Source organism: Aspergillus tanneri (assembly GCF_003426965.1).
Source record: "Aspergillus tanneri strain NIH1004 chromosome Unknown AapTan_4_pilon_pilon_pilon, whole genome shotgun sequence".
NCBI classification, from domain to species: domain Eukaryota; kingdom Fungi; phylum Ascomycota; class Eurotiomycetes; order Eurotiales; family Aspergillaceae; genus Aspergillus; species Aspergillus tanneri.
This window is the reverse complement of record NW_022984631.1, coordinates 3390125-3416827: the sequence shown is the minus strand read 5'-3', so window position 1 is coordinate 3416827 and position 26703 is coordinate 3390125. Positions and strand designations below refer to the sequence as shown.

General features: G+C 52.8%; 11 protein-coding genes across 11 annotated transcripts; 3 read left to right on the top strand and 8 right to left on the bottom strand.

Annotated features, from left to right (window-relative positions):
* Nucleotides 1-432: 432 nt before the first annotated feature.
* Nucleotides 433-1960, bottom strand: ATNIH1004_006300 (acyl-CoA dehydrogenase family protein; the record flags this gene model as incomplete). The annotated part of the gene is made up of 4 exons (XM_033570935.1): nt 433-1248; nt 1309-1521; nt 1571-1816; nt 1886-1960. The coding sequence occupies 4 exons, from the start codon at nt 1958-1960 to the stop codon at nt 433-435; spliced, it is 1350 nt and encodes a 449-aa protein (XP_033426967.1).
* Nucleotides 1961-2483: 523 nt separating this feature from the next.
* ATNIH1004_006299 (Spo12 family protein) lies at nt 2484-2970 on the bottom strand (the record flags this gene model as incomplete). The annotated part of the gene is made up of 3 exons (XM_033570934.1): nt 2484-2595; nt 2672-2761; nt 2813-2970. 3 exons carry the CDS (start codon nt 2968-2970, stop codon nt 2484-2486), a joined length of 360 nt encoding a protein of 119 aa, XP_033426966.1.
* Nucleotides 2971-3200: 230 nt separating this feature from the next.
* On the bottom strand, nt 3201-5702 carry ATNIH1004_006298 (Sad1/UNC domain protein; the record flags this gene model as incomplete). Its single annotated transcript, XM_033570933.1, has 1 exon — nt 3201-5702. The coding sequence occupies one exon, from the start codon at nt 5700-5702 to the stop codon at nt 3201-3203; it is 2502 nt and encodes an 833-aa protein (XP_033426965.1).
* A 993-nt stretch (nt 5703-6695) lies between these two features.
* ATNIH1004_006297 (putative serine/threonine protein kinase) lies at nt 6696-8633 on the bottom strand (the record flags this gene model as incomplete). Its single annotated transcript, XM_033570932.1, has 1 exon — nt 6696-8633. One exon carries the CDS (start codon nt 8631-8633, stop codon nt 6696-6698), a length of 1938 nt encoding a protein of 645 aa, XP_033426964.1.
* Nucleotides 8634-13744: 5111 nt separating this feature from the next.
* CEFD2 (CaiB/BaiF CoA transferase family protein) lies at nt 13745-14966 on the bottom strand (the record flags this gene model as incomplete). The annotated part of the gene is made up of 2 exons (XM_033570931.1): nt 13745-14832; nt 14903-14966. The coding sequence occupies 2 exons, from the start codon at nt 14964-14966 to the stop codon at nt 13745-13747; spliced, it is 1152 nt and encodes a 383-aa protein (XP_033426963.1).
* Nucleotides 14967-15194: 228 nt separating this feature from the next.
* Nucleotides 15195-16164, bottom strand: ATNIH1004_006295 (WW domain-containing protein; the record flags this gene model as incomplete). Its single annotated transcript, XM_033570930.1, has 2 exons — nt 15195-15362; nt 15427-16164. The coding sequence occupies 2 exons, from the start codon at nt 16162-16164 to the stop codon at nt 15195-15197; spliced, it is 906 nt and encodes a 301-aa protein (XP_033426962.1).
* A 511-nt stretch (nt 16165-16675) lies between these two features.
* Nucleotides 16676-19267, bottom strand: chiA1 (class III chitinase ChiA1; the record flags this gene model as incomplete). The annotated part of the gene is made up of 3 exons (XM_033570929.1): nt 16676-18615; nt 18674-19112; nt 19163-19267. 3 exons carry the CDS (start codon nt 19265-19267, stop codon nt 16676-16678), a joined length of 2484 nt encoding a protein of 827 aa, XP_033426961.1.
* Nucleotides 19268-21353: 2086 nt separating this feature from the next.
* On the top strand, nt 21354-22428 carry ATNIH1004_006293 (SMP-30/gluconolactonase/LRE family protein; the record flags this gene model as incomplete). Its single annotated transcript, XM_033570928.1, has 3 exons — nt 21354-21906; nt 21977-22109; nt 22164-22428. 3 exons carry the CDS (start codon nt 21354-21356, stop codon nt 22426-22428), a joined length of 951 nt encoding a protein of 316 aa, XP_033426960.1.
* Nucleotides 22429-22483: 55 nt separating this feature from the next.
* Nucleotides 22484-23535, bottom strand: ATNIH1004_006292 (alpha/beta hydrolase; the record flags this gene model as incomplete). Its single annotated transcript, XM_033570927.1, has 2 exons — nt 22484-23090; nt 23147-23535. The coding sequence occupies 2 exons, from the start codon at nt 23533-23535 to the stop codon at nt 22484-22486; spliced, it is 996 nt and encodes a 331-aa protein (XP_033426959.1).
* A 323-nt stretch (nt 23536-23858) lies between these two features.
* Nucleotides 23859-24342, top strand: ATNIH1004_006291 (putative L-PSP endoribonuclease family protein Brt1; the record flags this gene model as incomplete). The annotated part of the gene is made up of 3 exons (XM_033570926.1): nt 23859-24014; nt 24062-24219; nt 24276-24342. 3 exons carry the CDS (start codon nt 23859-23861, stop codon nt 24340-24342), a joined length of 381 nt encoding a protein of 126 aa, XP_033426958.1.
* A 466-nt stretch (nt 24343-24808) lies between these two features.
* On the top strand, nt 24809-26586 carry ATNIH1004_006290 (uncharacterized protein; the record flags this gene model as incomplete). Its single annotated transcript, XM_033570925.1, has 2 exons — nt 24809-24970; nt 25024-26586. 2 exons carry the CDS (start codon nt 24809-24811, stop codon nt 26584-26586), a joined length of 1725 nt encoding a protein of 574 aa, XP_033426957.1.
* Nucleotides 26587-26703: the final 117 nt, after the last annotated feature.

The window sequence follows — 26703 nt, the reverse complement described above, 5'->3', positions numbered from 1 at the left end:
TGACACTTTTCTTGGACTCGCGGGCGAGTGAGCATGATGGGATTGCCTGGGTTTTGTTCGACGGAAGGGAGGGTACATACATACAATTAAAAGCATCTATCTAGTTTCGTTGATTATAATCCTTTTTTTTTTTTTTTTTTGGTTCCTATGTTTATAGACAGGGGGATCGTATATGTCTCTTCCTTGACTATGAAATACCTATTTTTGAATTATGTCTAATGCGCTCAGATGAAGATGAATCAATGACGATCCTACACTTCTTTCAGTCTCAATCTTATTCAACCGACTAGAATAAATAGATAAATAGAATTGGAGGAATCTCCTGTATATTTCTCAACACATGGCTAGCCAAGTAGTCTGCGTAATACAAGCTCGTGGAACTATGTTGTTTTTCTTGTTTCAAATTGTTTCTTTGTTCATAGACAAAACTCCCTATAGATGACTCTTCAGAGCAGGATTGGTGAGGCCATTTTCAGCCAACAACCGCTCTCCCTCTTTCCGCTGCCAGTCCAAGCGCTCGATGATGGCATCCCGACGAGCGCGGTTCTCACGACGACCCAGCTGCTGCAGATGGACCTCGTCGGGACCATCCGCGATCCGCAGGGTACGGATCAAAGACCACAGGTACGCCAGGGGAGTATCCTGACAGACACCGGCAGCGCCGTAGGCCTGCACAGCGCGATCGATGACGGTCAGCGCGGTCTGGGGCACGAGGACCTTGGCCTGGGCAATCTCCTTGAGGGCGGCCTTGGCATCGCCCTGATCGATCTTGATGGCGGCGTTGAGGACGATGAGACGGGCGGCGTCGATCTCGATGCGCGAGCGCGCCACCCACTCGAGGATGACGCCGTGCGATGACAGAGGCTTTCCGAAGGTCTTCTTGCGGTCATCGTTGATGCGCGCAATCAACCATTCCAGTGCCTTCTCGGCCGCGCCGAGCGTGCGCATCGCGTGGTGGATGCGGCCGGGCCCAAGACGGCCCTGGATGATCTCGAAGCCGCGTCCCTCGCCCAGAACCATGTTGGCCACTGGTACTCGCACGTTGGTGAAGGTGATGTGGCCGTGGCCGTGCGGGGCGTCATCGTAGCCGTATACCGATAGCATGCGGTGCACCGTGATGCCGGGGGTATCAGCGGGCACCAAGATCACCGACTGCTGGCGGTAGGGATCACGGTTGGTTGGGTCGGATTTGCCCATAACCAGATAGATCTGGCATCGCGGGTCGCCAGCACCGGAGGACCACCATTTCTATTGTTGCACCGGGTGAGTTAGAGTAGAGTGGGCCAAAAGAGGAAGAAGTAGACGAACCGAGCCATTCAGAACGTATTCATTGCCTTCACGGCGCATATTTAGCTCGATGTTGGTAGCATCGCTGGAGGCCACCTCGGGCTCGGTCATGAGAAAAGCAGAGCGAATCTTCCCATCCAGCAACGGAGCCAGCCATCGTTGCTTCTGCGCCTCGTTACCATATTTTGCTAACACCTCCATGTTGCCCGTGTCGGGGGCCGCGTTGTTGGTCGCCTAGCTAATGTCAGCCCAGGCGGAGACTACTGGATGACAAAGAACAGACCTCGGACGCCAGCTTGCTCTTGCCCAGACATTCGGCCATCAGACCATATTCGAGATTGCTAAAGCCTGCCCCCTGGGAGAAATGGTTCTTGGGCAGGAACATGTTCCACAGACCCTGCTGGCGGGCTTTGGTCTTGAGGGTCTCCATGATGGCGGGATTGGTGGTCCATCGCTGTTTTCCCTCCCCCAATTGGGCCTGGAAGAGGGGTTCGGCGGGGATACATTCTCTCTCGACGAATTCTTCGACCTGTGCAGTAAGAATTGGTGAGAAGAGAAGAGAAGAGGTGGAACTCGGGGGGAGAGGGAAACGTCATACCAGGTCGAGTGTCTTTTTGGCGCGATCACTCACGTGTGGCTGGGCGATGGAGGGGATTCGGGTGGAGGCGGACATGATGAGAGAACTGATAATTTAAAACTATAGAAGGGGGAGAGAAGATATAGAGATAGGAAGGATGGCGAGAGAGAGAGGATTATAAAGGATGCGGAGAAGTGGAGCAGCCGAGGTCGTTTTCGGCTGAGGATCAGATAATACGGCAAAAAACTAATTGTCGTCCAGAATTTAGAAAGAATTCTAGAATCAAGGGTCGAGAAAAGAATGACGGGCAGAAAAGAGCAGAATGCACGTTGACAGTCCATTGAGTTCCATATGGCACTTCCCAAGTAATCCCAAGCCTTCTATGCACACCGGCCCAACCAGTACAATAGAAAGAAATCCATCATAAAAGCATCAATCAAAAAAAAAAAAAGAAGCCTCCCAAAAACACCAGGTCCATCCCAAAAAGCCCAGCAAGAACAACAATCCCGATACCAGTTCATCAACAGGACAAGGCCGGACGAGCACCCGGTCACCACATCGGCCCTCGGCGCCATCATCGGCCTCATTCGGTCCTTCATCATCCCCCATCATTTCATTTTCACGACTGCGCCACATCCTTGCTGTTCGAGGTTGGAGGGCCCTGTTCCGCGGTTGACTGTTCAAAGTTCTTCTTGCCCAACTTGGCAAAGAGCGACTGGGGTTTCCCGGCACTGAACATGGATCTCGACGTCAGCTTCGGTTCGAAAGACACGGAACGATCAATACGAGAAACAGAAAGACACCTACTTTTTGAATCGCTTGCCCTTCAGGTCGCTCAGTTTCTTGGAGCATGGACTCATGATGTCGTCCGAGGGTGACACGTAGTTGGCCGGTTGTCTAGAGAGTCGTCAGCACCTCGCCGCGCAGAATCCTCTCCTCTTCACTCACTTCTCGCCGCTCTCCAGCTTACCCTGCAGCACCTGACGGTGATATTCCATCGAATTCACGTTGGCCGGTCCCGTCTTGAGATCGTGGGCCTTGTCGGACTGGACCGGCAGATGCGTGTTGGTCGAGCGATCAGTCAACGGGTGCGAGGGGGAATCCATTGTGGTCGGATAAGATGAAAATGTTACTTGATCGGTCGGTAGAGGGAAAAAAGTAATATCCTCGTGGTGGATCTTGGTTTGAAAACAGGTGGTGCTGGAAGAACGAGACGGGAAGAGAGGGAGAAGAACGGGGCAGCAAAGAAAGTGCGGCCCACCTGATTGTTGGCATGGCAACGCATCTCTCGTCCACAACGTCACTTCCGTCCACACCACACATTCTTCTGGCTGTCTCATCCCGTCCCTGAGTCACACGCTTCGACGCCCTCGTCGTCCCCCTCGTCGTCCCCCTCGTCGTCGCCCGGCAACATGGGCGGGCTGCTGTGTGCTCGCATCAGCGGGGCCACCTCCACACTCTTCCCTAGCGTCTCCTCTGCCTCGGAGCTGGACGACTCCGAGGGAGGCGTAGGCGGCGCGTACGCCGTGGTCGGACTGTGCAGACCGTCCTGCGAGTCGTCCGATGGATGGCGTTGATGGCCCCCTGGCCCACGATATGACGAGGTCGGTCGCGTCGAGCTAGGACTCCCCGACGGCGTGCCGAAGATAGGCGATGAGGATCGCAGGCTATAGGATCGCGACACCATGCTCTGAACGCTAGGGAACTCCATGTAGTTGCTGACAGTGCCGCGCGAGAACAGTACGAGTGCGAAGCAAAAGAGGACCATAATGCTTTGGATCACCAACACGCGCTTCTGGAACACCAGCTCCTCCGCCACCACGCCCAGCTGCGCGCTGATCGAGCTGATCTCTTGGTGGTACTGGATGCGTTGATGCTCAAATTCCAACGCCACGCTCTTCCAGACCTGATCGTACTGCTCGCGCAACTGCTGGAGCTCGTTCAGCACCGTCACGTTCAGATTCTCCAGGAACGTCGACGTCTTTCCCAGCTGCCGTTTCTCCACCTTGTTGAAGGCATCCCGCAAAATCCGCGACTGCTCTTCAATGTACTGCAGGGACAGGGTGGAGTTCGACTCCAGCATCTGCAGCCGTTTGTGCACAGACTTGAAGAAGGACTCCTGCGTTGTCGGGTTCGGCGATGGAGGTTGCGTCGCCGTTGAACGCATTCCGTCGGACCCCCCTCTCTGCTCCTCCTTGATCACTGTGCCCGCCGACCGTGGGACGGATTCGGTAGCATTCTGGGTGACAGGGTCAGGAGTCGGCAGCGGTTGCGAGGACGCAGGGGAAGGTACGCCGTTCGCCTCAACCGGCCCAATCGTCTTGGACTCAACCGCTGTCTCCGTGAAGATGGCATTACGCACAGGGACAACGGGCGTAGAGACATCTGTTCCAGAAGTCGACGTCTCACTCGCCTGCGAGCGGCTGGGGGCTGCAGGGACATCTGCGTGCGAACCAGTTGCCTCGGTTGAGGGGCTTCGTAAACTGCACTTATCGGTGGTGGTGCAAACCGCCTGCAGTAACCAGCTCTCGACCTCGGTTGGGGAGTTCAGACAGGTAGTCTGGCCCGGGCTTCCCCATTCCAACGCCAGAGTCGAGTCACCTACGGCTCCCTCCGCAACAAGGGAACCAGAGCTTTCCTGTGGCTTCAGGTCATCTGCCCCAAGGGGACCCGGTTCCAGAGTTTCACCGGTCACTTCATCTTCCGCTCGACTGGCGTCGCCATCGTGCTTGTATTCCTCCATCATTGTCGTACCGTGCACCCGGATCAAACTAAGAGGACAGTAGAATTCGTGACCGTAGTGGGTGAGGAACTCAATCCTGAGATAGCGAGCCCAGATAAGCGGGTTCTCCACCGGGAAGGCCTGAACCTCGCGCGTGTTTCGAGCCTCGTAGACCCCCAACTCCCTCCATTGGTCGGGCTTGGCAGGATACCGATCCGAGACGCTCACCCGGAATGTGTGGAAGATTGAGCTGAAGAACTCATAGTTGGCCAGGACCACCGTGTCAACCAGGATGTCATCGCACAGCTCCAGGATCAAGAACTTGTTTTTGGCCCGGCACTCGTTGAGCATGTAGCTATCCTTGTTCTCAATCAGGACCGAGGATGAGCCCTTACATTCGGAATTCGTCTTGAGCACCGTAGCCGCACAATCGAAGGACGCATAATTAAACCGTTCCTTGCAGGTGATTCCGGCATCCTTTCGCCGCGAGACTCCCGCCCGAGGCACGCCGTCCGCATGGGAATCGGTCTGCAAATGACCCGTATTCTCCTGTGCATCCCCTTCATCCATCTCCCGCGTTGGAGACTCCCATGACGCCGGTGTCGCCGCCTCAGGCGTATTAGCCCCGAAGCCACCAAAGTCAAGCTCGATCTCGGTGTCGTCTCCCAGTGAATCCAATGCGTTGTTGATGCCAGTCGGCCTACGTCGATCTTCCTTCCCCACTGCTCTAGCCGGTCTACCACCTCCCACATTTTCCGCCGACTGCCCGGCCTTGGCAAGGTTCTGTTTTTTCCAGTCTTCGAAAGACAAGAACTTGGCGTTGTCGAGCGGGGATTCAGTGTCCAGTTCCAGTTCCTGGCCCTGCCCATCCTCTGGGGTCGGCACCGGCACCGTTACAGTGGCGGTCTTGTCCTTGGACAACTCCTCGGAAGCTGTAGATGTCCGCTCCCACCGGGTCTCAACACAGACGGGCCACCGAATATACATGGCCTCGCCATCCCTCAAGTCCCTCGCCAGACATTGGGTCGGCGACCTCTCCCCCCCAGCGGCTTGGACCCAGGTCGACACCAGCACGACCACGGTGGCGAAGCTGTTCATCCAACAGGGAACAGGCATGGTGAAACAAACACGTCTCGTATCGGTCAGCCCAAGATCCAAATGACCGATAAGGGGGAACGAATGGATCGTAGAGGCGACGATTGACTAGGCCAGTCGTCGTGCGCACATCGTCTTCTGTAGGGCTATGGCAATGACAGTCGTCAGTCAATATATATTCCAACGTCGTCTAGTCAAGAGCACATGAGATAGAGGGACAATCACGCACCAGAATAAATCTTTGTCTCTCCTCTCGATCTTGAACTTGTACGGTGTGGCTGGCTTCTCCGCACGTGGACTCACCGCCAGTCTTCACCGCCTGCCGCTCACTGCATCTACGGGGGATTTGGACACTGATTAGTTACATATTGCTACTATACTCATACGAAAGGGAGAAAAGAACACTATTCGCGTAACTTTTTTTTTTCTTTTTTTTTTTTGCCAGCTGGCTGTTGTACTGGTATTGCTGTTGATGATAGCTGAGATGTTTGAATAGTAGCTGACAAACCCAACACCACGGGTCGTCCGTCTTCGCCCCGTCGTCCATTGCGCCCGTGTCCCGCTCGTCTCGTTGCACCGTTTTCTCCTCTCAGAAATAATAAACGAACATTTTCAAAATCAAAACTGTCAACCGCCCCGGACACCATCTCCTTTCCAGCCGCCAGTTGATGAGTCGCTTTTGAACTGATCGTTGCCACCACGTTTTGTTCGAAGAGAGCTAGTATATTATACAGGAGTGGGAAGAAAAACAAGAACACAACGTCGGAGGAGGCTGCATACAAAGAATCTATCACATGAGAGGGGAAAAAAATATGTTGTTGAACCCTGATTCGTGCACAAATCAGTCGAGTGGAAGGGGGAGGCTCCAAAGAAAACGAAAGGAAAAAAAAGGCACAAGAAAAAAGTAAAATATTCTGTTTTTCTCTGCTCTCCTTCCCTAGTGATTATTATATGGAACAATGAAATGAGAACGACTTGGACACGCTGACGAGGGTGTGATGACGCGGCGTGAAATTAGAGGTGCAGGTCATGCCAGCCACCGACGAGGTCGAGATCCTCGTCGACGCTGCCATCGTAACTGCCAAGAGGGCTGGAATTGATGGGCTTCGGTGACTCCACGGCGTCTCGACGCCAGCCTTTCTCCAGGAATGGGCGGCGACGGCGACCTTGGGTAGGCGTAGCATCCTTCTTAGCCCACAAACCGTAGTCGAAGCCGGAGGATCCAAGACCCCAATCTTTCCGCCAGGCCATGCTGTTCTTGGTGGTCTTCTGTCCAAAGGGGACCGCAGGAGACTTGTAGTTTCGTCGTTTATCACCCAAGGCGGCCCACTTGTCAAGGTTGGACTTCTTCGGAGAACCGTTGGGAGAACGGGGAGGCGTCGCCAAGGCAGTAGCTTCAGGTCTAGCATCTACCGACTTCTCAATTGTTTCGTCCGATTCAATTGCAGGAGCGGCAGCGTTCTCCACGCCAATATTCAGGATTGGAGACTGATGGCCATCGCCGAGATCAGACAGAGGGCGGGAGAAATCCGGGTTGTTGCTTTCATGGCTCCAGCTACGGGAGTTCTGCTCACGTCGTTCCTGCAACGCACAGTCCTCACCTTCGGACTCTTCCTCCTCGTCCCAGAGGTCACTCCAGCTTTTGGAAATTTGGGATTCTTTGTTCCGGCCGAAGACCATGGACAAGGAGGGGAGAGGCTTGGTCACAAGACTCGGAAGAGACCCAGTAATTGGGACAGGGTCTGATGGAGGGGGGAACCGGGCCTCGGGCTTCCGAAAGGCGGATGACCGAAAAGAGTCGCCAAGAGCAGATTCGAGAACAGATGCCATTGATGGAGTGCCTTGGTGAACAGAGAACCACGAAGTACCCGCAGTCTCGGAAGGAGGGAACAGATCCTCCGAATAGCTCTCGTCGTCGGGGATAGCAGACAACTGTCGAATATTCTGAGGTGGGCTGGACTGAAGTGCCTTGGCCCATGGGAAAGAATCACCCTGGTTGATATGCGGACTCTGGATAGAAGGCGTCCGGAGGGGTTCACGGTTGGCACTTGCCGGCACCACTTCGCGGTCATCGGTGCAGAACTCATCCAACTCCTCGTCGTCCGTGGTGAACGAAACCGAGCGCAGGATGGCCTCACGAACAGCAGAGAGCGAACGTCTTTCGGGGTCGATAGCCAACGCAATTCTGAGTATCTCGAAGGTATCCTGGGACATGTTGGTGAAAATGTCGAACAGAGACTGTCGATCCCGAACGTAATCGGCGAACAAGACATCAGATTCGGTCGGCGTTGCGAAAGGGTTTCGTGCAAAAAGAACATTAAGCAGGCAGATTCCGATCGCCCAGATATCAGCCTTGGCCGGGGAATACCCGGTGTTAGCAGGATCATATTGCTCTGGGGCCATGTAGCGATCGCTCCCCACACAGGCCTCATAGGACCACGCCTCACGGGTAACCAAGCCCAAGTCCCCAAGCTTCATGATTCCATCCTGGGTCAAGAAGATGTTCTCTGGCTTAATATCGCGGTGGTACAGGCCATTGTCGTGCATAAATTCCACAGCACTCACGAGTTGCAGCATAAAGTCCCGCACGTGCTCGGTCTCAAGGGGACCACGGTTCAGTCTAATCGCCTCGTATAGATCACCATTCGCACAGTACTCCAAGACGAGGTACATGTGTGCATCGGTCTCGAAGTAATGAATGAGGTTGACGATGTTGGGATGATAAGCGAGGCGACGATGGAAGTTTAGCTCTTCAAAACGAGCATCGGTGGAAGACTGAATCGAACCATCACCCGAGTTCTTGACCAGGCACTTGATGGCGACATCTTGGCCGGTCTTGAGATCATTCGCAAGGAAGACCATGCCAAACGATCCATGGTTCAAGGGAGACACGGTGCGAAATCGCCCATCCAAAAGCTGCCCTTCGACAAAGCTATTCTTAAGGCACTCCATTTCGTCGAGTTATTCGGACTCGCCGCGGCAAAAATAAGTGTAAAAGTCGGAATTAGCGCGGTCGATCAGACAACCAAGACGATGGACACGACAGAAAAAAAGGGCAAGGAGTGCCGGCCTGCGATTCCAACGAGATGATGACCCTCCGAAAGGAGCCAAGATAAAGAGGATAAAAAATCAACGGTAGAACAGAAAAGAATAAAAACAAACACCGATCTGTTGGCTCAAAGACTCATATAAATATGGAGAGTGAGGATATGATAACAAAAGAAAATCCAAGTAATGAGTAGAGCGCGAGGCGCAATTTAGATACCCGCCGGGGTTGATGGACAAGTAGGAAATTGGAAGGACTGTTATAGGTTCATCTGTATATCGTTTCGCAATGGAAAGGGCGAAAGCCAAATGGTGACAAGTATGAAAAGTAAAAGAACGTGTCGAAGAGAAAGACTATGCCCGGTAAGTGGACACGGAAGAGGACGAATGAAGAGACGAAAAACGCTGCGTAATATCGTAATGTTATGCCAGATTTATAAACAAGTTTCGTGAAAAGGTTATAGAACGGCCTTCGAACACCAGGTTGAAGGGCCAAGATTATCGTGACTCAGGAGATCGAGGTGATGTATGACGCTATTAAGTCATATAGGTAGCCTGAGACGACGAAGATATCCTGAGCTGAAAAGAGGACAGTATATAAACGATGCTGAGGCTCTGGAAAGCTGGTACCAGACGTCTTCAGCCCTCCTTCTGGGCAGGTTGAAGATCCGAATACCAGCACCCAGCCCAGGTAGCGAAGTGATGGACAGCTAAGCAGAAATCGACCTCAGAGCAAATCAAGATCCTCACACGTAGTGTCAATGGGCGATTGAAACGTAGCACAGCGTCGGAGGATGGAACCGAGAGAGATGAGGGCCGTGGGTCTGCAGTGACTTATAGACGTAATTGGCTTGAGATGAGTCACGGACGGTGTTCGAAAGCTTAGGAAGAAGGCAGCGGACGAGGATATTGCCACGGACAAGAGAAGTGCACTTTGTTTGACAATAGAGCAGACAACGAACTGCAGCTGTACTATTCAAGGCTTTTGGAAGAGCACTATCTTGCCGTATGGACGCAAGAGGAGTTGAGTATCACAGGAAAGGTCGGGGAGTGTAGCACTGGGGCAAGTAGATGGGGGGTCGACAGGGGAGGGCGAAGGAGGAAGGAGCAACGGGCGAGAAAGAGATTAGGTAGGAGTGATGAAGTCGGTGAAGATGAAGTGGATGATAGGGGGAAGAGGTTGATGATGATGATGATGATGGTGAAGGGGAAGGAAATAGAAAGGGAAGGATGGGGATGGATGGATGGAATGGACAGACGGGTTGGCAGGCGATAGGGATAAGGAGGACCGGATGATAGCAGGTAGTCGCTGATAGGCAATGATGGAACAGGTTGAGGGGCGAAACCGTCGAATGAAAGGGCAGACGGCACTCGGAACTTGGAGGGAGGGAACAAACCCACTCACTGCAGCGATGGCGAGAAGGTGGGCGAACGAGCGAGAATCAACTGTTAGGTTACCTTTCCATGGAGTGGTGCCCCACCAGCCAATGACGACAGTTCATTACCGTACCGATACGTCGTCCTGCACCCTGAGAAGCCTATCAATGACCCCTTGGCCATTTCCTCGTGGTTATGATACGTGCGATCTCCTGGTCGGCCCACCAACTCAGTCAATGGATGCAGGTCGAAGGGTCCCTAGGCCGTTTTCGGATGGGCCCCACACCCCCTGAATGAATCATCTCTTTTGTTGTTGCCAGCACCGCAGCAGATGATAACTCAGCAGTTCCGACTTCGTCATGGCTTTTCTGCATGGAAATTATCAAGTACAGTTAGCTGCCTACAACGGTAGATAGTCCGTAGGTATCTTAGTAGTGCCCCAGTGAAGGTTTACATTCCCTTCTGCTTATTGGATTAATGGTTGGTCGATGGGCAAATTACATAATGCTAAAGTATGGTTGCTTGGAGAAGTCACCCACTTCCGCCACGTTAATGTTTCAGTACATACATATTTACCGGTTTCCAGTATTACTACAGAGCACCGTATGCGCGCTCTTCCATCTTCCCAAGCATTCATCAGTCCACCGTTGAGTGGTCAGCTGTCCGTCTCATGCCGTGGCTGGAATCTCGAATCTAGAATCAATTACCCCATGAATTGCTAAGTGCTACCTAGTAATGGTTATTTTCTCATGGCCTGGAATCTGATTGCGCAGAGCAAACAATTCCCCGAGGGATGAAACTACCCGTCATAGCAGAGACTCGACGGGATCATGTGCAGGTTGAAAGGTTCAGGCCCTCCAACAACAAAGTTTAGTATCAGATAGTTACTTGGGGCGGTATCTGTCCACAGCTCCCACGGAGTAGGTTTACACTCCATGCTTTGATAGTCGGCCACTAGTTAGACTTTTGGGGAGTTCGTAGTGAACATGATAGACAAAAGCTAATACTCTTCTAGTAATACCTGATAGAGTTGATGCCATAGCCATTTGCAGAGTACTCCGTACCTACGGAGTACGGAGTACAGACTACTACTGTGTAGATACTCTGTATAGGGCAGGGAACCCGGGCACCCAGGCACCCAGGCAGCATCGTGGTGGAACATAACTGGTCCTATTGCGGGAAAGTTACTGCAGGTCCCAACAGGGTTTCAACACCCATCATCAGAATCCATTCATACGTTAGGGTCAGCGGCAGGAGAATAATGCACAGTCGAGAATCAACCGCCTGGGATACGCTAAACTGCATCCATCTTGATGGACCCCACCCTGTGGAGTCCGAGGGAGCCTGTGAGGTGATGCTCCCATCCACCATACTTCCACTTTCATTTGCGCTAATCTCTCCTGGTTGATGGTGGAGGACTGGGTGGCGGCAGTGCTACTCCATTTCCGGCACAGTGTGCTTGCACTAAGGCCCCAAGAACCAATCAGGGGATGACGAGTTGGTACTATTTCCAGGCTGCATGACGCCAGCACCTCAATGGAGTCATTGTGGCCAATAATTGCTCCATTCGCTGGGAATTAAAAATAAAGATTCTGGGGCGGAGCCAGGATCATCATAAAGATTAATGAATTTAGGGCGTATGGGGAAGATGAGTTATGATTGCATTAATGTTACGACGACAACGATGACGCTGACAATTTGTATAAGACAGGGTTTTATGATTATCAATCGTCATGCATACCTGATGATGATTCCTCCGTACAATTGGTACCGGCTGGGTTGAGTGGCCGGATGAATAATCATCAGTTGGTCCACATTTTGAGCACGTCAACAGATTCTTGCAAAGTTTAATCGGGACATTCTCATGGTCGATTCCCCAGGGAAACCATGGGAATCAACAACGCCCTTATGTTACACAACCTGTATGATCAACATCGAAGATTGCGGGGGAAGTCTCAGGATCACCGATCAGATCATCTATTCTGGATACATCCAGGGCGGTTAACCCCATTGATCAGTTGGAGGGAACCTGAGACGCAAACATGTACTCCGTACTCCGTCTGAAGAGGCCCATAAATGAGATCAATGAGGTTGCTGCTGTTGACGCTTTGGTGTTTCACGTTCAGACAGACTGGAAGGCTGGTATGTCTCCGGAATGCATGTTGGCAAGCAGGTAGCCCAACTAGGTAGGTCGCCAGTGTCCGTTGGTGGTAGCCCAAGGTACCTGCCTAACATACAGGCATGTATGTATGGTCACCCAGGTACCGGGGGGTTGGCGGTGAAGCCCGTTGTACAGCGGGATGATTAGCCGTAGCTTGACCGCCTCCCGGGGTGTGGCGACAAGGTTTGACCTTGCAGCCTACTTTTTTTAAAACAGGGTGAGAAAAAGAGAGAAAAAAAAAAGGGCAGCAAGAGGGATATTGTTTTCGTGCAGACGGTACGATAGATATTGATAGATACATAGGAAAACAGAATACAACAATATGGATACTTCTCTACTGGAATTGAAGTTACCGTGATGGCAGAATACAACAATTTGTATTCTGCCATCTTGTATTCTGCCATCAGTTGACATTCTGAATAGGGGTATCACGCGATCCTCAAAAGCTCCAGCCATCCCATACTTGCAAGTTGACAGCTGACAAGGGATTCGTGGCGTTCCATACGTTTCCATGCCATTCCATAACAGTGCTCTTGCTGATGAGGGGGGATTTCTACAGACCCAGACAGAGTTCCTACTCCCAAGTACATCCGTAGGCTCCTTTAAAGGCCTGGGGTCTATCAAGGAGATTGGCGGATGGAATATTCCATTCCAAACCATTTCATACTCCGTAATAGATTATAGGACACTGGTAGTCCTTGGATTGGCAATTTATCTGGTATTCACAGAGCTCTGTTTATCCCTCACTTCGACGTTTTATGTCGCTAGCATATTGATGAACGAAAACATGCTGCTGATGAACAAACAAGGGTAGTTTACCCCGCACACGGTGGAAATTGCTTTTGGCTAATGGGGGTGTTTTCCTGTTCCCCGGATTCTCAACCGCCACATGACTGGTGGATTGCTCGGCTTCATTTTTGAGGCGTTGATTGCTTTGTTTTTGTTTTGATGTCTCCCTCATTCACCCTGTCTACACATGTGTGGATGGATGAACTCCATACACGAGGTGGCCCCAGACGGGGATAGATCGACAAGGAACATCAGATTTTCAAAAAATGGCGCATATCGTATGTCTGTCGACCTGTATGTATGTTTGCAGGGAGTCACTCCTTACCTCCTTTAGATGGGTGGCGTTGGAGTCGATGAGGGGCCTCTACAGGGTAAGTCCTTGGAAACTTGCGCATCGCGTTGGTAACGTCGATCAGTCTCCATGGTCGTTGTCAAGAGGCAGTGATAAGACCTCATCTATCTAGCTCTGAATCTAAAGTCTGACAGGATCCAGGAAGCCACGTTTCACCACTGAATCTTGAAACAGGCTCCCATCCCTATGCAACGAGATGGGTTACGCTATCGCGGGATTCTTCATCTCAAAAAATTCATAATTCTATGCATTATCTACACGTTCATAATCCGGATATGTATGCATGCACAGGCCGAATTTCATCATCACTTGGAGCGTTATCCAGCCCTAAGACAAATCTCACAGTTTCGCCTTGCTTTCGGCTGCAATCTGCAGCAGTGTCCCATCGGATCGTACTTGGTAGTCTCGTCCCTTCTCCCATCCCAACCAGGCCTGTAGGGTCTCCTGTCCCCCGGTTCCCGGCACGATACCGCCTCCCGTCCAGCCTCCGTCGTCTGCCGCAATGGGTAAACCCGGGGTCTCAACCAGATGCACGGCCGGGCGCTGCTCATACCCACTCTGTTCCAGTTCACCCTGTTCCAACACGGGAGTCGCGCAGGCATCGGTGCCGTCGAAGATGGCCTCCCACTCGGCGCGCGTCTTCTCGCGGAACCTCTGGGCAAAAGCCGCTCGCAGGACCGGCCAGTTCTCCCGATCCATCTGCGCCGGCAACTCGTCGGGACCGAACCCGAGCCCCTTCAGCAGTGCCGCGTAGAACTGGGGCTCCAACGCTCCCACCGCGAAGTATTTGCCCGTATCTTTAGTCTCGTAGGTGTCGTAGAACGGAGACCCGCCGTCCAGCAGATTCTCCCCACGTGGCTGATCCCACGTCACCGACTGGCGGTTCAACCGCGGCATCGTGGCGAGATATGCAGACCCATCCACCATGTTGGCCTCCACGACTTGGCCGCGTCCCGTCCGCGAGCGAGTCAGCAATGCCAGCAGAATCCCCAAGAAACACATGGCTCCGCCGCCGGCGAAGTCGCCGATGATATTCCCCGGTGCGTAGGGTGACGCGTCCGAGCGACCAAGCATGGACAGAACCCCCGACACGGCAATATAGTTGATGTCATGGCCTGCCATGTCCTTGTACTTCCCGTCCCGGCGGAACCCTGTCATACGGGCGACGATCAGACGAGGGTTGTGCTTCAAGAGCACCTCCGAGGGTGACAGTCCAAGACGTTCCAGGACGCCCGGACGGTAGGGGTCGATCAGGACGTCGGCCGAGGAGAGAGCCGCGAAGAGAACCCGTCGCGACGCCACATCGCGGAGATCCAACGTGATGGACGTTTTGCGTCGGGTCAGTTGGTCGGTGCTTATGGCATTGGGTCGATCAATCCGCAGGACTGACGCGCCGTAGTCGGCCAGTAGAAGTCCTGCAAATGGACCTGGTTATCGGTTAGTATGAATAGTACAGAATATAGTTACATTCTATCTGTTAGTTAGGACAGGACAAACCGGGTGCCAGTCCCGCCAGTTCCACCACGCGGGTCCCTGAGAGAGGAGGGGCTGATGCGGACATGCTGATCGTATCTTGTCAATGGATATGAGTCAGTCCATTGATGGAGTCGACATCGTGTCGAGGTATATATCTTTTGCTTCTGCGGCGTCTCCTGCCGAGGTCCGTCCCTTGTGCGGGGGCGCTTAGTCATGGATGGTAGATTGTAGTGATGTTCGAGTACATATGTTGATAGGTTTCTATCGATTGCACAAGGTAATCTGGAGTATCTATCTATGGTCCCTATGTCCATCACCAATCGCCCCGACCCTCGGCCTCTCCCGCATCGTATTCATCCCTAATCTCATCCCCGAAGTGTTCCACAGCCCCAACCTTCTCCCCGGTCCACTCGGCCGCATTCTCAGGGAAATCCTCCACGGCGTCGACGGTATTATCCCAGCCCTGTTGGACCTCACCGACCTGCCATAGTAGTTAGGAACCGTCGTCATAAACACAACAAGATGCAGAGACCGATTCCACATACCTTTTCACCCGTCCACCTGGCAGCGTCCTCCGGGAACTCTTCCACCCCATCTTTGATGCCCTCTGTATGTTCGTCCCACTCATGCATCAGAAGAGCACCACCGGCCACCCCGGCGGCCGCACCCGCAGCTCCATACAACATACGTCGGTCCTTCTTCTCCGGCTGTTGCGCCGGAGGAGGGTAATACTCTCCCTGGCGGGATCCCTCGTATCCATATGCCGGCTGGCCGTAGGGTGGTCCCTGTCCATAGGGAGGCTGACCTCCATACGACGGTTGGCCGTACGCGGGTTGGGGTTGAGGTGGAGGTGGACCGTAGGGACCACCGTCGATGGAACGCTGTCCATACGATTGTTGTTGTTGCTGTGGTGGTGGTGCACCGCCCGGACGATACCAGGTGCTCTCGCCGGTCTGCTGGTTCACGTAGTAGGAGCGTCGAGTCTGGTCATCCCACCGGGCGATCCATGGGTATGGAAGTTCTGGTGGAGGACCGGGAGGAGGAGAAGGACCAGGTGGAGGACCTGGAGGCCCCTGGGGACCAGGGGGAGGAGGAGGAGGAGGAGGAGTGGAACCGTATCCGTAGACAGGCGGCTGCTGTGGAGGATATCCGTATGCTCCTGGCGGTGGCTGTTGAGGGGGATATCCGTATCCTGCTGATGGTGGTGGAGGTTGTTGAGCCCCGCTGCTGCCTTCACCGCTCCTCTCCATGGCTTTACCAATCAACTTGTTCACGAAATCCATGATGGAGGACTGATCGATGAAAAGGAGTGAGTAATGGAGGAGAAGAAGAGGAGAAGAGGAGGAGAGGAAAGAGGGGAAAAAGGGAAAGAAAGAAATAAATTAATTAAATAGTCATCCCACACGGTCTAGACGTCCTGTTGGTGCCTAACTGGGCCGTCTATTTGCCGCAATCGCACCCCCTCATCCACTGCATTTCTTTATATTTCTCTACATTTTCTTAGGTCTGTTTCTCACGTACTTGTTTTTCTTTGGATACTCACGCTGACCGTTGAGTTCCCTGGTTCCGTCGGCTCGTTCCGTCTTGGCCCGAAGCTTGTCAAAGGCTGCGTTTCTGACTTTACGAATCATCAGGTATTGTCTGCATTATCCCCTAATATACGTCTACCCTGCATAGTCCTGCAATCATATCACAATAAAGAATAGTAAACATCAGAAGAGAATGGAAGAAAAAGAAGAGGAGGAAGAAGAAAAAGAAGGATGAAAGGATGAAGGAAGAAAATGTGAAATATCCTCAGATCATAAGAGCAGCCAGAATAATAGCAAGGACCCCGGCTCCATAGCCCTGCCCTGTCAGCCGGATTGCTGCACCACGGAATACGGGCGTCGTATGCTCCGCCGTGCCACTCGGCCCCAGTGTCTCCCGCGATATGCTAGGCGGGGGCCGGATGTGCATGGTCCATGAAGGATGCACAGTACCAGTCACCCCGACCGGAGAACTGGAGGCGCTAGTGGAATGGGAAGGGGTCGGTGTGACGTTGGGACCGGATGCAATGCCAGTATTGCCTGCAGAGCCACTGCCAGCGGAGGGATGGGGCACAGGGGCAACCTCGGTCGCGGTGGTCACCGGCAGGGTGAGAGTCACAGTGGTCGGCGTGGGTGCGCAGTGGGTGCAGACAGTGATGGTGGCCGTCCATCCTTCAGGCGGGGGGAGTGCGGTAGTGTCCGCTCCTGGTCCAACCGGAGGAATTGTCGCCGTCGCCCCAGTACCGTAGGTGCTTGTGTACGTCGTGGTGATCGTGGTGAACCCCGTCGGACAGATATTGGTGTACGAGGTAACAATGACAGTCGTAGTGCTGGACGCCCCTGAGTGGGAACCAGGAGGGGTGGCTGATGCCGTTGTCTCGACTGTAGATGTTGCACTAGTGATGATGGCCGTGGTTTCGCTTCCAGGGTTAGACGCGGTATGGATTGGTGGCGACGCAGTTGGGCTGCCCGTCTTGTCCGATGAGGAAACGGTATCAGTACGCGATTTAGTAGAGCTTGACTGGTTTGTCGCACTCGAGCTAGGGTTCCCTGGAGGGCTTGAGGTAGTTGTGCCAGATGAAACAGACGTGCTAGAAGAGGCCGATGTAGACGAAAGTGGTGGCGACACCGGAGGTTTACTGGAAGAGGTCACAGAAATGACTGATGAAGTCGACGGGTCTGGTCTTATAGAACTGAAGGGCGAGCTGGAAGGAATGCGACTGCGCGAAGTAATGCCGGTACTCGACGGGGTTGGTCTCACAGACAGGGACGATGATCTGGAAGGAACTCGACTGCGAGAAGTAGTGGCAGTCCTCGACGGGCTTGAGTGGGCCGACGTTGGGGTTGTAAACGAATATGTGCTGCTGGAATGGACGGGGGTGGAAGAGAATGTCGGCGTCCTGATAACGGACGAAGAAGATATCCTAGACGTAACTTGCGAGCTCGATGAGCTTTGGCTTCTGGAACTAGCAGACGAGCTGGAAGACACTCGCGAGCTCGACGATACGCTAGGAGAGGGTAACGTCAACGTCCCAGTTGACGCAGAAGGGCTAGAATGGAAGGTTGTATGCGTTGTTTCACGGGTGGACGAGGGGATCGACGTGCTGGAGTGAATGGGGGTCTCAGAGTGTGAATGCGTTCCGGTGGGAGCAGTGGACGTGCTCGAGGTAACAGGGATGCTGGTAGGGGTAGGAGTCGTAGGGGTAGGATGAGCTGGATCGCGTTGGACCAAAATGTTCTTCATATGGCCCGCATAGTTGATTCCATCGATCCTGTTTCGCTCTGACGCGGTTGCCTCCCAGAGCATAATACCGCCAAATGCATCCGGGTATCGATCCATATAATATGCCACCATCCTGTCAACTTCTCTAGGACTGAGGTAGTATCCTGGATTGGCAGCCTTCTCACTTGCCGGAAGCCCGATATAAAGCTTTGTAGCGGGGTTGCCCCCGTTCTGGATGAAGTTTACCCATGAATCGTAGTTGAACCGCTCATTGATACGGCCGCCGCTGCCACTGAAGTACTTGCGAGCAGAACAGCCTTCGGTGTTGTAGAACTGAACCCAGACAAAGTCAAAGACGGAGTTCGCGATGGCGAGGCTTAGCTGTTGGTCCGGGATTGGACACTGGGGCGCGCCCGAGATATAGAAACGACGGTCAGGTACCCGATTAAAGTGTTCACGGAATCGATTGACCATGATCGCATAGCCTGCAGCGGTCAGAGACATATTCCCATTAGTACATACACAGGATGAAAAAGAACCTACCGAAACCGCCATTATGCTCTATGTCGAAGTCAAACCCATCGACGACAACATCACCAAACGGACGGGGACCACCGGCGGCCGTCCACCTATCATCTACGGGGCCGAAAGCCCCCCAGAGGAAGTCGGCAAATTCAACGGCGTCAGTGTCAGACAAGAGTTTTTGGTTGTCTGGGGTGCCCCCTCCGAGCGACAGCAGGATTTTCTTACCCGCCGCCTGACAGATTGGGATGTCCTCCATCAATTGATGGCAACCCGAGAGCAGCTGTGTCTTGACCCCACCAATTTCATAAGTGTTGCCATCACACTGATTGCCAAAGTTACTCCCGGGCCACCCAGCGGCGCCTTGGCCAGGGAAAGTGTTGACGAATCCAATGTTGATAATATCCAACGAAGTATCCTGGCAGAAGTGACTGAGGCGTGGTTGGTTCTCCCCCTGGCCCTATAGAAAGTTAACGCATGCTGTACAGTCTAATAAAAAAGGTGGCATACATAGTAAACGGCAACGTTGGATTTCCCTTTAGCGTCGAAGCCCGACGCAGATGTAGTCAGGGACAAGGCCGCCGCGATGGCGGCGAGGGTTCTTCTGGGAACCATCGTTTATATAATGAATGGCGTGTGGCCAGAGGCCAACGGAGGAAATAACGGGCAAATGAATGTTCAGATAATGCAACGAAAGGACGCAGACAATCGTCTGCTTGGATAGTCCCCAGAGACAGGAATACAGTGAACGGTCGAAGAAAAGAAAGTCGGGATATCTAGACACTGGAGCGGGCTATATATGCGGACATCCAGGGGGAAATTTGTCTGCTGCTGGGTCTCCCAAGTCTCACCGGTCCTAAACTGGTGCGACCACAAAGTAAAGTGTGATTCCCCGCTCTAGAGCCTAGACAGGGAATCAATGTTGCCATCGTAGCAAACCTCAGGAACTATAGGGCGCTTGAGCTTAGCGTTCCCAGAGACATGCGCCACCGAAGTCGTCCGAGGCATTCGGAGATTACCACTATCAAGGGGACCATTGTGGAGGCGACGTTGATTCGGGCAGACTACTGGTATACCCTGGTGAAGAGCCGCAAGAGAGGGTCTATAGTTCTACGCTAACTGTTAGTGACTAGGCTTAGAGAAAGAGGGGCATTCGCACTAGCTGCTTACTAGACCAGTCTATGGGAGAAATAGGCAGTAGGCATTGACTCTCAGAGGTCATATATGGAGTACTAGCCTCAGGTAAGGAATGCTGGTGCATATCATATGGGGACTAACGAGCTTGAAGGAACAGCCCTGTAGGTGATCGACGAGGTGTCAGGATGAATTGTTGACATAGGGAATGACACAACAGTCCCTGGTAGTAGTACCACATTAACCTAAGTCCCTAGGTAGAGGACTACTATGGTACGTATGCCATAGTATGCGTTAGTATACTTTAGTGTCGTGGTTGGGCTAAAATGAGTTCCAATGGTTGGCAGTCAGGAACACCAATCAGGTGACAGAGTATGGACGGAAAAAGTCAGCTGTCACGCTAGACCTGATCAGGAACTCACACAGTATTCCCGACCCATCGCGCACAACGGCAGCTCAAGAAGGACAACGTTGGGATCTCTCGGATGGACGACCGGATCATCCAGATCCGCAGGGCTGTGTGAATCCTCTCCATGTCATACTCCAATCCGATACTGTTTCGTCGCGTCAGGTAGCACCAGGCCTGGACGACATCAATATACTATCTACTACGAGGCTCCGTGTAATACTCCAAGATGACTGAAGATGACCGCAGTCTCTGCCTGGACAGAGACAGAGAAAGAGACGACGGGGGCCCACTGGCTACAAATCATGTACGATACTAATGACAGGGAAAGGTCTTAGCGTCTTCGACTCCACTTCTGGAGATAAGCCATGGCCTAGTGGGAGTCAGGCTCATTATTGTTCCTTGAAGATAAAGCATATAGAGTTCCAGCTATCTATTATGTGGAAATTTTCCGAGCTAACAGGTATCATAATAGGCATAGTCTCTGCATAGGGTTACATCTACTTACATTTCGTGACTCATCGCCTTGGCCATAGAACTCACTGCCATCCACTACTTCTATATCCTGGAAAAAACCAGAAAAATAACGACCGAAAGATGGATTAACCCGGGGTGATACAGGAAAGGCAGCACAACTCCCGTCTCGCGGAAACAGTTGCAATCATGATGTCTACGTGGAGCCTAGTGGTTTATATCTAGAGGAACAGAAGAATCAGCCCATTATGATCTGCTACACACGGAATCGAATGAGATACTTGTACTGATGGATATAAAGATGCCGGTCGCCTTTCTAGCACGATCACAATGGACTGGATGCAGACGAATTATGTTGGCTAGTGGTACGACGTTCTCAAGTCAGTGGTAAAAGAAACGGCACGAGGTTCGACTTTCAGTCAAGTATTCTAAATTAATGGAGAAATCTAGCAACTTGATAGTATTATCTGACTAATATGGTGGCCGTTCATAATACAGCGTGCTCCGGCATAGAAATTGGAATACAACCCATGCACATGCAATTTATATGGGAAGCAAGTCAAGGTTACATTGACACCTGGTAAACCAGTTAAATTACGGTACTGTTTACGTTCTAGTCCGAATGTATGACAACTTCTCACCAACTTCCACCCCCCCTCTCTCTCTCACTCACTCTCAGATACAGCAATGCAAGTTAAGACCTGGTTCCAATGCCCTAAAGGCCCGATGGTCCTAGGTGAAGGACCGATCTACCGTTCTTCAGATTCCACCCTACATTGGTTCGACTGTCTCTCGACCCCGCCGGAACTGTATATTCTGTGCGTGGACGCCGACACTGGTGAACCCCTAGGCGAGGTGCGCGTGGTGCCGCTAGCCGATAGCGTCACGGTGGGATGTTTCCGCCGGGACAAACCCGGCAGCTACATCGCGGCGTACTACCAGGGGGTCTGTTTTCTGGACGAACGCACCGGGTCTATCGAGGTCGTTCGGGAGATCATCCCCGCGTCGGAGCGCGACGAGCGACGATTCAACGATGGCGGAGTCGATGCTAAGGGCCGGTTCTGGCTGGCGGAGATTGACAAACGCGCCATGGGGTATGGAGCTAATCGATTGCCCCCATCCTATGGAAGACCCAAGGGTCGGTTGTGGAGATACGACCCCGACGGGAGTCTGCATCTGATGATCGATGGGGGAATCGTGTGTGGGAATGGACTTGCGTGGAGTCCAGATAATAAAACAAGTATCTCCTAGCTATGCTACCTATCCTATCTATCCTAGCTGAGAGATATCTGGTCTGATTGATCCGCCAGTGTATTTGAACGACTCGGTGGCCATGCAAGTGTATGCGTTCGACTTCGACCTTGCGACGGGAGGTCTCTCGAATCAACGTATACTCGTCGATCGACGGGATTCCTTCGGGGAACCCGACGGGATGGTAGTCGAGTAGGTCGACCACACTCTCTTTGTCATAAGGCTGGTCTGCTTACCATACCGCAGCACCCAAGGCAATCTGTGGATTGCCGTCTACGCCTCCCACCGGGTCATGGTCTTCAGTCCCACGGGAGAGCATCTCCAGAATGTGGAGTTCTCCGCGAAGAACGTCGCCTGTACGACCTGGGGCGGCCGAGCGCATGATATGATCTACGTGGCAAGCGGCATGGATCGCGGGGAACATCCGGATCCAGGGGACGACGGGGGACATATGTTCCTGTATAAGCCGTTGACGGCGAAGGGGCAGCCCAAGTACGAATTCGGCGGGTAGATGGAGAGATGTAGGAATGGATTCTATGGAGAAGGCCTATCTTGGACATAGCAGATCAGGACCAAAACACCTCCTTCAAGAGATCGCACATCAGCGTAATCGACCGCTTTCCCTCCTCCAACACGCCATCCATGGCCAGGAAGGGATGCGGCATCCCCTTCATCACCTGCAGATCCACGGGCACGCCGGTATTCTTCAACTTCTCCGCATACTGCTCGCCCTCGGTGCGCAGGACGTCCAGCTCCCCCACCATGACCAGGGCTCTCGGCAGCTGGGACCAGTCCCCCTGGTAGAACAACGGACTGGCCTCGGGGTGGGTGCGGTCCGCCTCGTTGGGTAGATAATGGTTGCGATACCAGAGCATCTTGGGGGCCGGTAGGGCGGGCGTGTGCTCATATCGCCGGTAGGACTCGTTGTTGTCTACCGTGGCTGTGTTATCAGTGACGGGGACGGAGAGTAGCTGGGCGAGGAAGTGCACGGGGGGTGAGAGGGTGAGGGCCCTGTGGGTGATGATGGCAGCGAGGTTACCCCCGGCCGAGGAGCCCCCTGTGGCCATCTTGGATGGATCGATGGAGAGTCTGGCTGGACCTTCAGAGATCAGCCAGAGGAGAGCCTCCCAGCAGTCATGGACGGCGGCGGGCCAACGGTTTTCGGGTGCCAGTCTAGAGGGTCAGTTCTAATGTCTCTATATAGGATATGAGGAAGTGGAATGGCCCACCGGTAGTCCACCGTGACGACGACGCAGTTCCCCCTCACGCAGAGATTCGTACACACGGGGTTCTCGGTGTTGATGTTGCCCAGGACCCAGCCACCTCCGTGAAAATAGAGCATCACGGGCCACCCGGACGCGGGTTTCTCTCCGCGGGGAGTAAAACAGCGCAGGGGAACGGCTGGACCGTCGGTTTGACGGCGTGGAATGACAATGTCCTCGGTCTTTCCGACGTCGAGAGGCGGACCACCGCCAAGGATCAGGACGTCTGTTCGCGAGGCCTCGACGGGTTGTCGATGGACCTGCTCGAGATTGATGACATGTTGATTGTAGAAATCGACGTATTCGGGATGTAGGAGGTCTTTGACGGAGGGATGAAGGGGATAGGGAGGAGACATTGTGTAGTGTAGAGGACTGGCTGTGGTATGGAGGGAGAATATAGAGGATAACCAGGGGTATAAGAGAGAGGAATAATCCTTTTGTCCGATCTCCGGTTACATTCAGAGCGTGGGGGTTGTATAGAGTGGGGGATCTTGGGAGAGTAAGAATAAGAGAGAGAATATACACAAGAAAGAGAGAGAGAGAGGCAATTAATTCATTAGCGCCGTCAGCTTTCATGACGACGTGGGGGTGATCGCGGGGATTCCCCGCAATATTTCTCTTTTGTTCTCCCGCTCTTTTCTTTCTTTCTTCTTCAGTTCTTCACCGTTATCTTCTCAATATGAAAACTGCCATCCTCACTGATAAAGCCCCCAAACCTCTCCCCGGCATCTATTCCCAAGCCATCGTCTCCAACGGCGTCGTGTACTGTTCAGGGGCCGTGGCAATGGACCCAGAGACGGGCAAGATTGTCGACGGCGATATCAAGGCGCATACGGTACTCTCCCCATCCACGAGAACAAGAATCCCGCTGACAGAGTATAGCACCAATGTATTAAGAATCTCTCGCACGTCCTCGAAGCAGCCGGCAGTGATATCACCAAAGTGCTCAAAGTGAACGTGTTCCTCTCGGACATGGACAACTTTGCCGACATGAACTCGGTATATATGCAGTACTGGGGGGACGTGAAACCCTGTCGGACGTATGTTCTTTCTTCTTTCTTATGGAGACGAGATGAGACGATACTGACGAGAGTAGATGTGTGGCCGTCAAGACGTTGCCATTGAACACTGACGTGGAAATCGAATGTATCGCCGCGGTCTGATACTCTGATCTAGCATTGCGGCGTTCCTTGATGTCTTACTATCCTTGTATAACAGACATGTAGGGTGGTAGAATGCTCGACGCGTCTTAGAGAATCCATAGCTGTAAATACTCCTTGCAGTCTCCTTGATACTCCGATGATGTCCATCGTCTCCTTGATCTTATCCCTGTGCATCGCATTCCATGACGCTGTCGTTCGACTGTCACGCCACGCGATCATCAATCAAGGGGTGCAGATCTCTCGATCAATAGTAGTTTAAAGGGTCAATACTCCCTTTGAGTCAAATATGTGTCCCTCGATCTCCAGCCCTGGACCTGTCGATACATTCCGATCTCGCGTTGACGCGATGTATCTCGTAGCCCTGGATCGGTCTCTTATATGATTCTTAGACTAAATAGTTCCTGGTAGATGATTTCATGCACTATATTCGATTCTACACAGCACTGGATCCAAGATTGACGTAAACATGGCAAGAAAAGGAGGCTCGTGGACCAAGGTCGTCCTGTTCATCTCCTTGTACGTCTCGCTCTTAGAGTCGCTCATCGAATGGGCTTTGATCCTCTATCTGTATGGTCACCGACAGGTGGACTCGAAGATGACTCCGAGTTTGATTCTGGCTCTGATTGCGGTATTCTCTAGAGTATACATCTATATATGCCATAGATGCTGACTGTATTATAGTCGTTTCTCACCGTACCTCTGGTGGTACTCCATAGCATTCTAGCCTGGCAGTACAATCGTGTCTGCGGATTTGGAAGCCAAAAAGCCATTCTGAACACTGCATGTACGTATCTGCTACGATTGACCATTATCGTCTGGCTGGCTGCCAGTGTTGCCGGTCTCGTGGTGGTCTCGCAGAAAGTCTCCTGTCTCCCGGATACCACCGATATCAACAACAACAACAGTTTCTGGAAAGTCGGCGTCAGTTGCGCTCTTCATCGTGCGGTCGTCATCGTCTCCGTTCTCGCCTTCGTCACGGTGTGTCTGTACTTCTGTTCGCGGGAACTCAGTCCACGTCCGTACGACGTGTCCCTGTGGGGATTCTATATCTGTGGCTATCACGAAGGGAGAAAGGGGAGCACTATTCGATCGAGTTCGACGCTCAGCGACACCCGGAAGAGTGATCTCTTCTTCGGTCGTGTCAATGAGGAGAAAGCATGGCCTATCCAACCCACGCCCATCCACCCACGCCCACATCTATCCAGATCGCTGGACAGCGATCCAACGCACGACGACGACATCCTCTCCGGTTCAACCATCTCTCCCAATGGCACGCTGAGTCGAAGATCCCCAGGGAGAACCAGCCATGAGATGGAAATTGCCTCCATCTCGCTGTCTCGCCCGCTCACCGACGCGCGAATCTATGATCCCTATCTGCAGTGGCCGACCCAAACGACTCCGATCGAGCTGCCGGATGATCGGGATCCCCCGTCGACTCATACAAGACAGAGGTCGAAGTCATCGTCGTCGTCGTCGTCTTCGTCTCTGCGTCGTTTTTTCCCAAAATCATTCCCTCTGTCGCTGCCTCTATCGGCTGATCCGCAGATCCGCGCACTATCCAATCCTCTTCGCGACGTTGGGAAACAAGCTCTGGAATCGAGAAACCTACACCCATCAAATACTAACACTAATAATGTCGAAGAGCCAGATCGAGCAGAACAATGTCGTCGTCTTCCGCGATCCATTACGACGAATTCCGCCGACGCACCGGAAGTCATTCCTCAGCCATCCAACACGTGCACGGCTCCTATCCAGACTCCTATTCAGACTCCCATCCGTACTCCCATCCAGACTGTATACCACCACCCACTAATGCAACACCCATTGAACCGAGAACCAAGCCATCGAGGCTCCGTGGAAGATGAATCCAAATCCAATCGACCGTTAGGTCTCCCCCGTCGTCAAAGCATCCACGGCGATCGAGGGCCAATCGTCCCTTATTTTTCCTCGTCTTCTCAGTCTCACCCTGCGTATCCGCGATATACCCGCAGTCGCAGCCAGCATATCCCGAGTACGGCGCGATGGGGCCTTCGTGGTCGAGGAGAACAAGAGCTGTATCCTCGACGGATGTGGTCGCAGCGTCGGATCGATCAAGATGGTCTGCTCTATCAGTATCAGCATCAACATCCGCGCACGCGGACGCGACGATCGCGAAGCAGTACTTACGGTGCAGGGATGGGATATCTGGATTGCATTCGGGAATCGGGAACGTCGGTGGACGAAGCCAGGGGGGTTTGGTGTTAGGTTTCTTTGTCTGCGGGCAGACAATATAAAACTATAAAAAAGAAGAGAAAGAAGTCATGTATTATTCAATTGTCCTCCATAATGATATCACCAGTCAACGCCATCCATCTAGCTCCA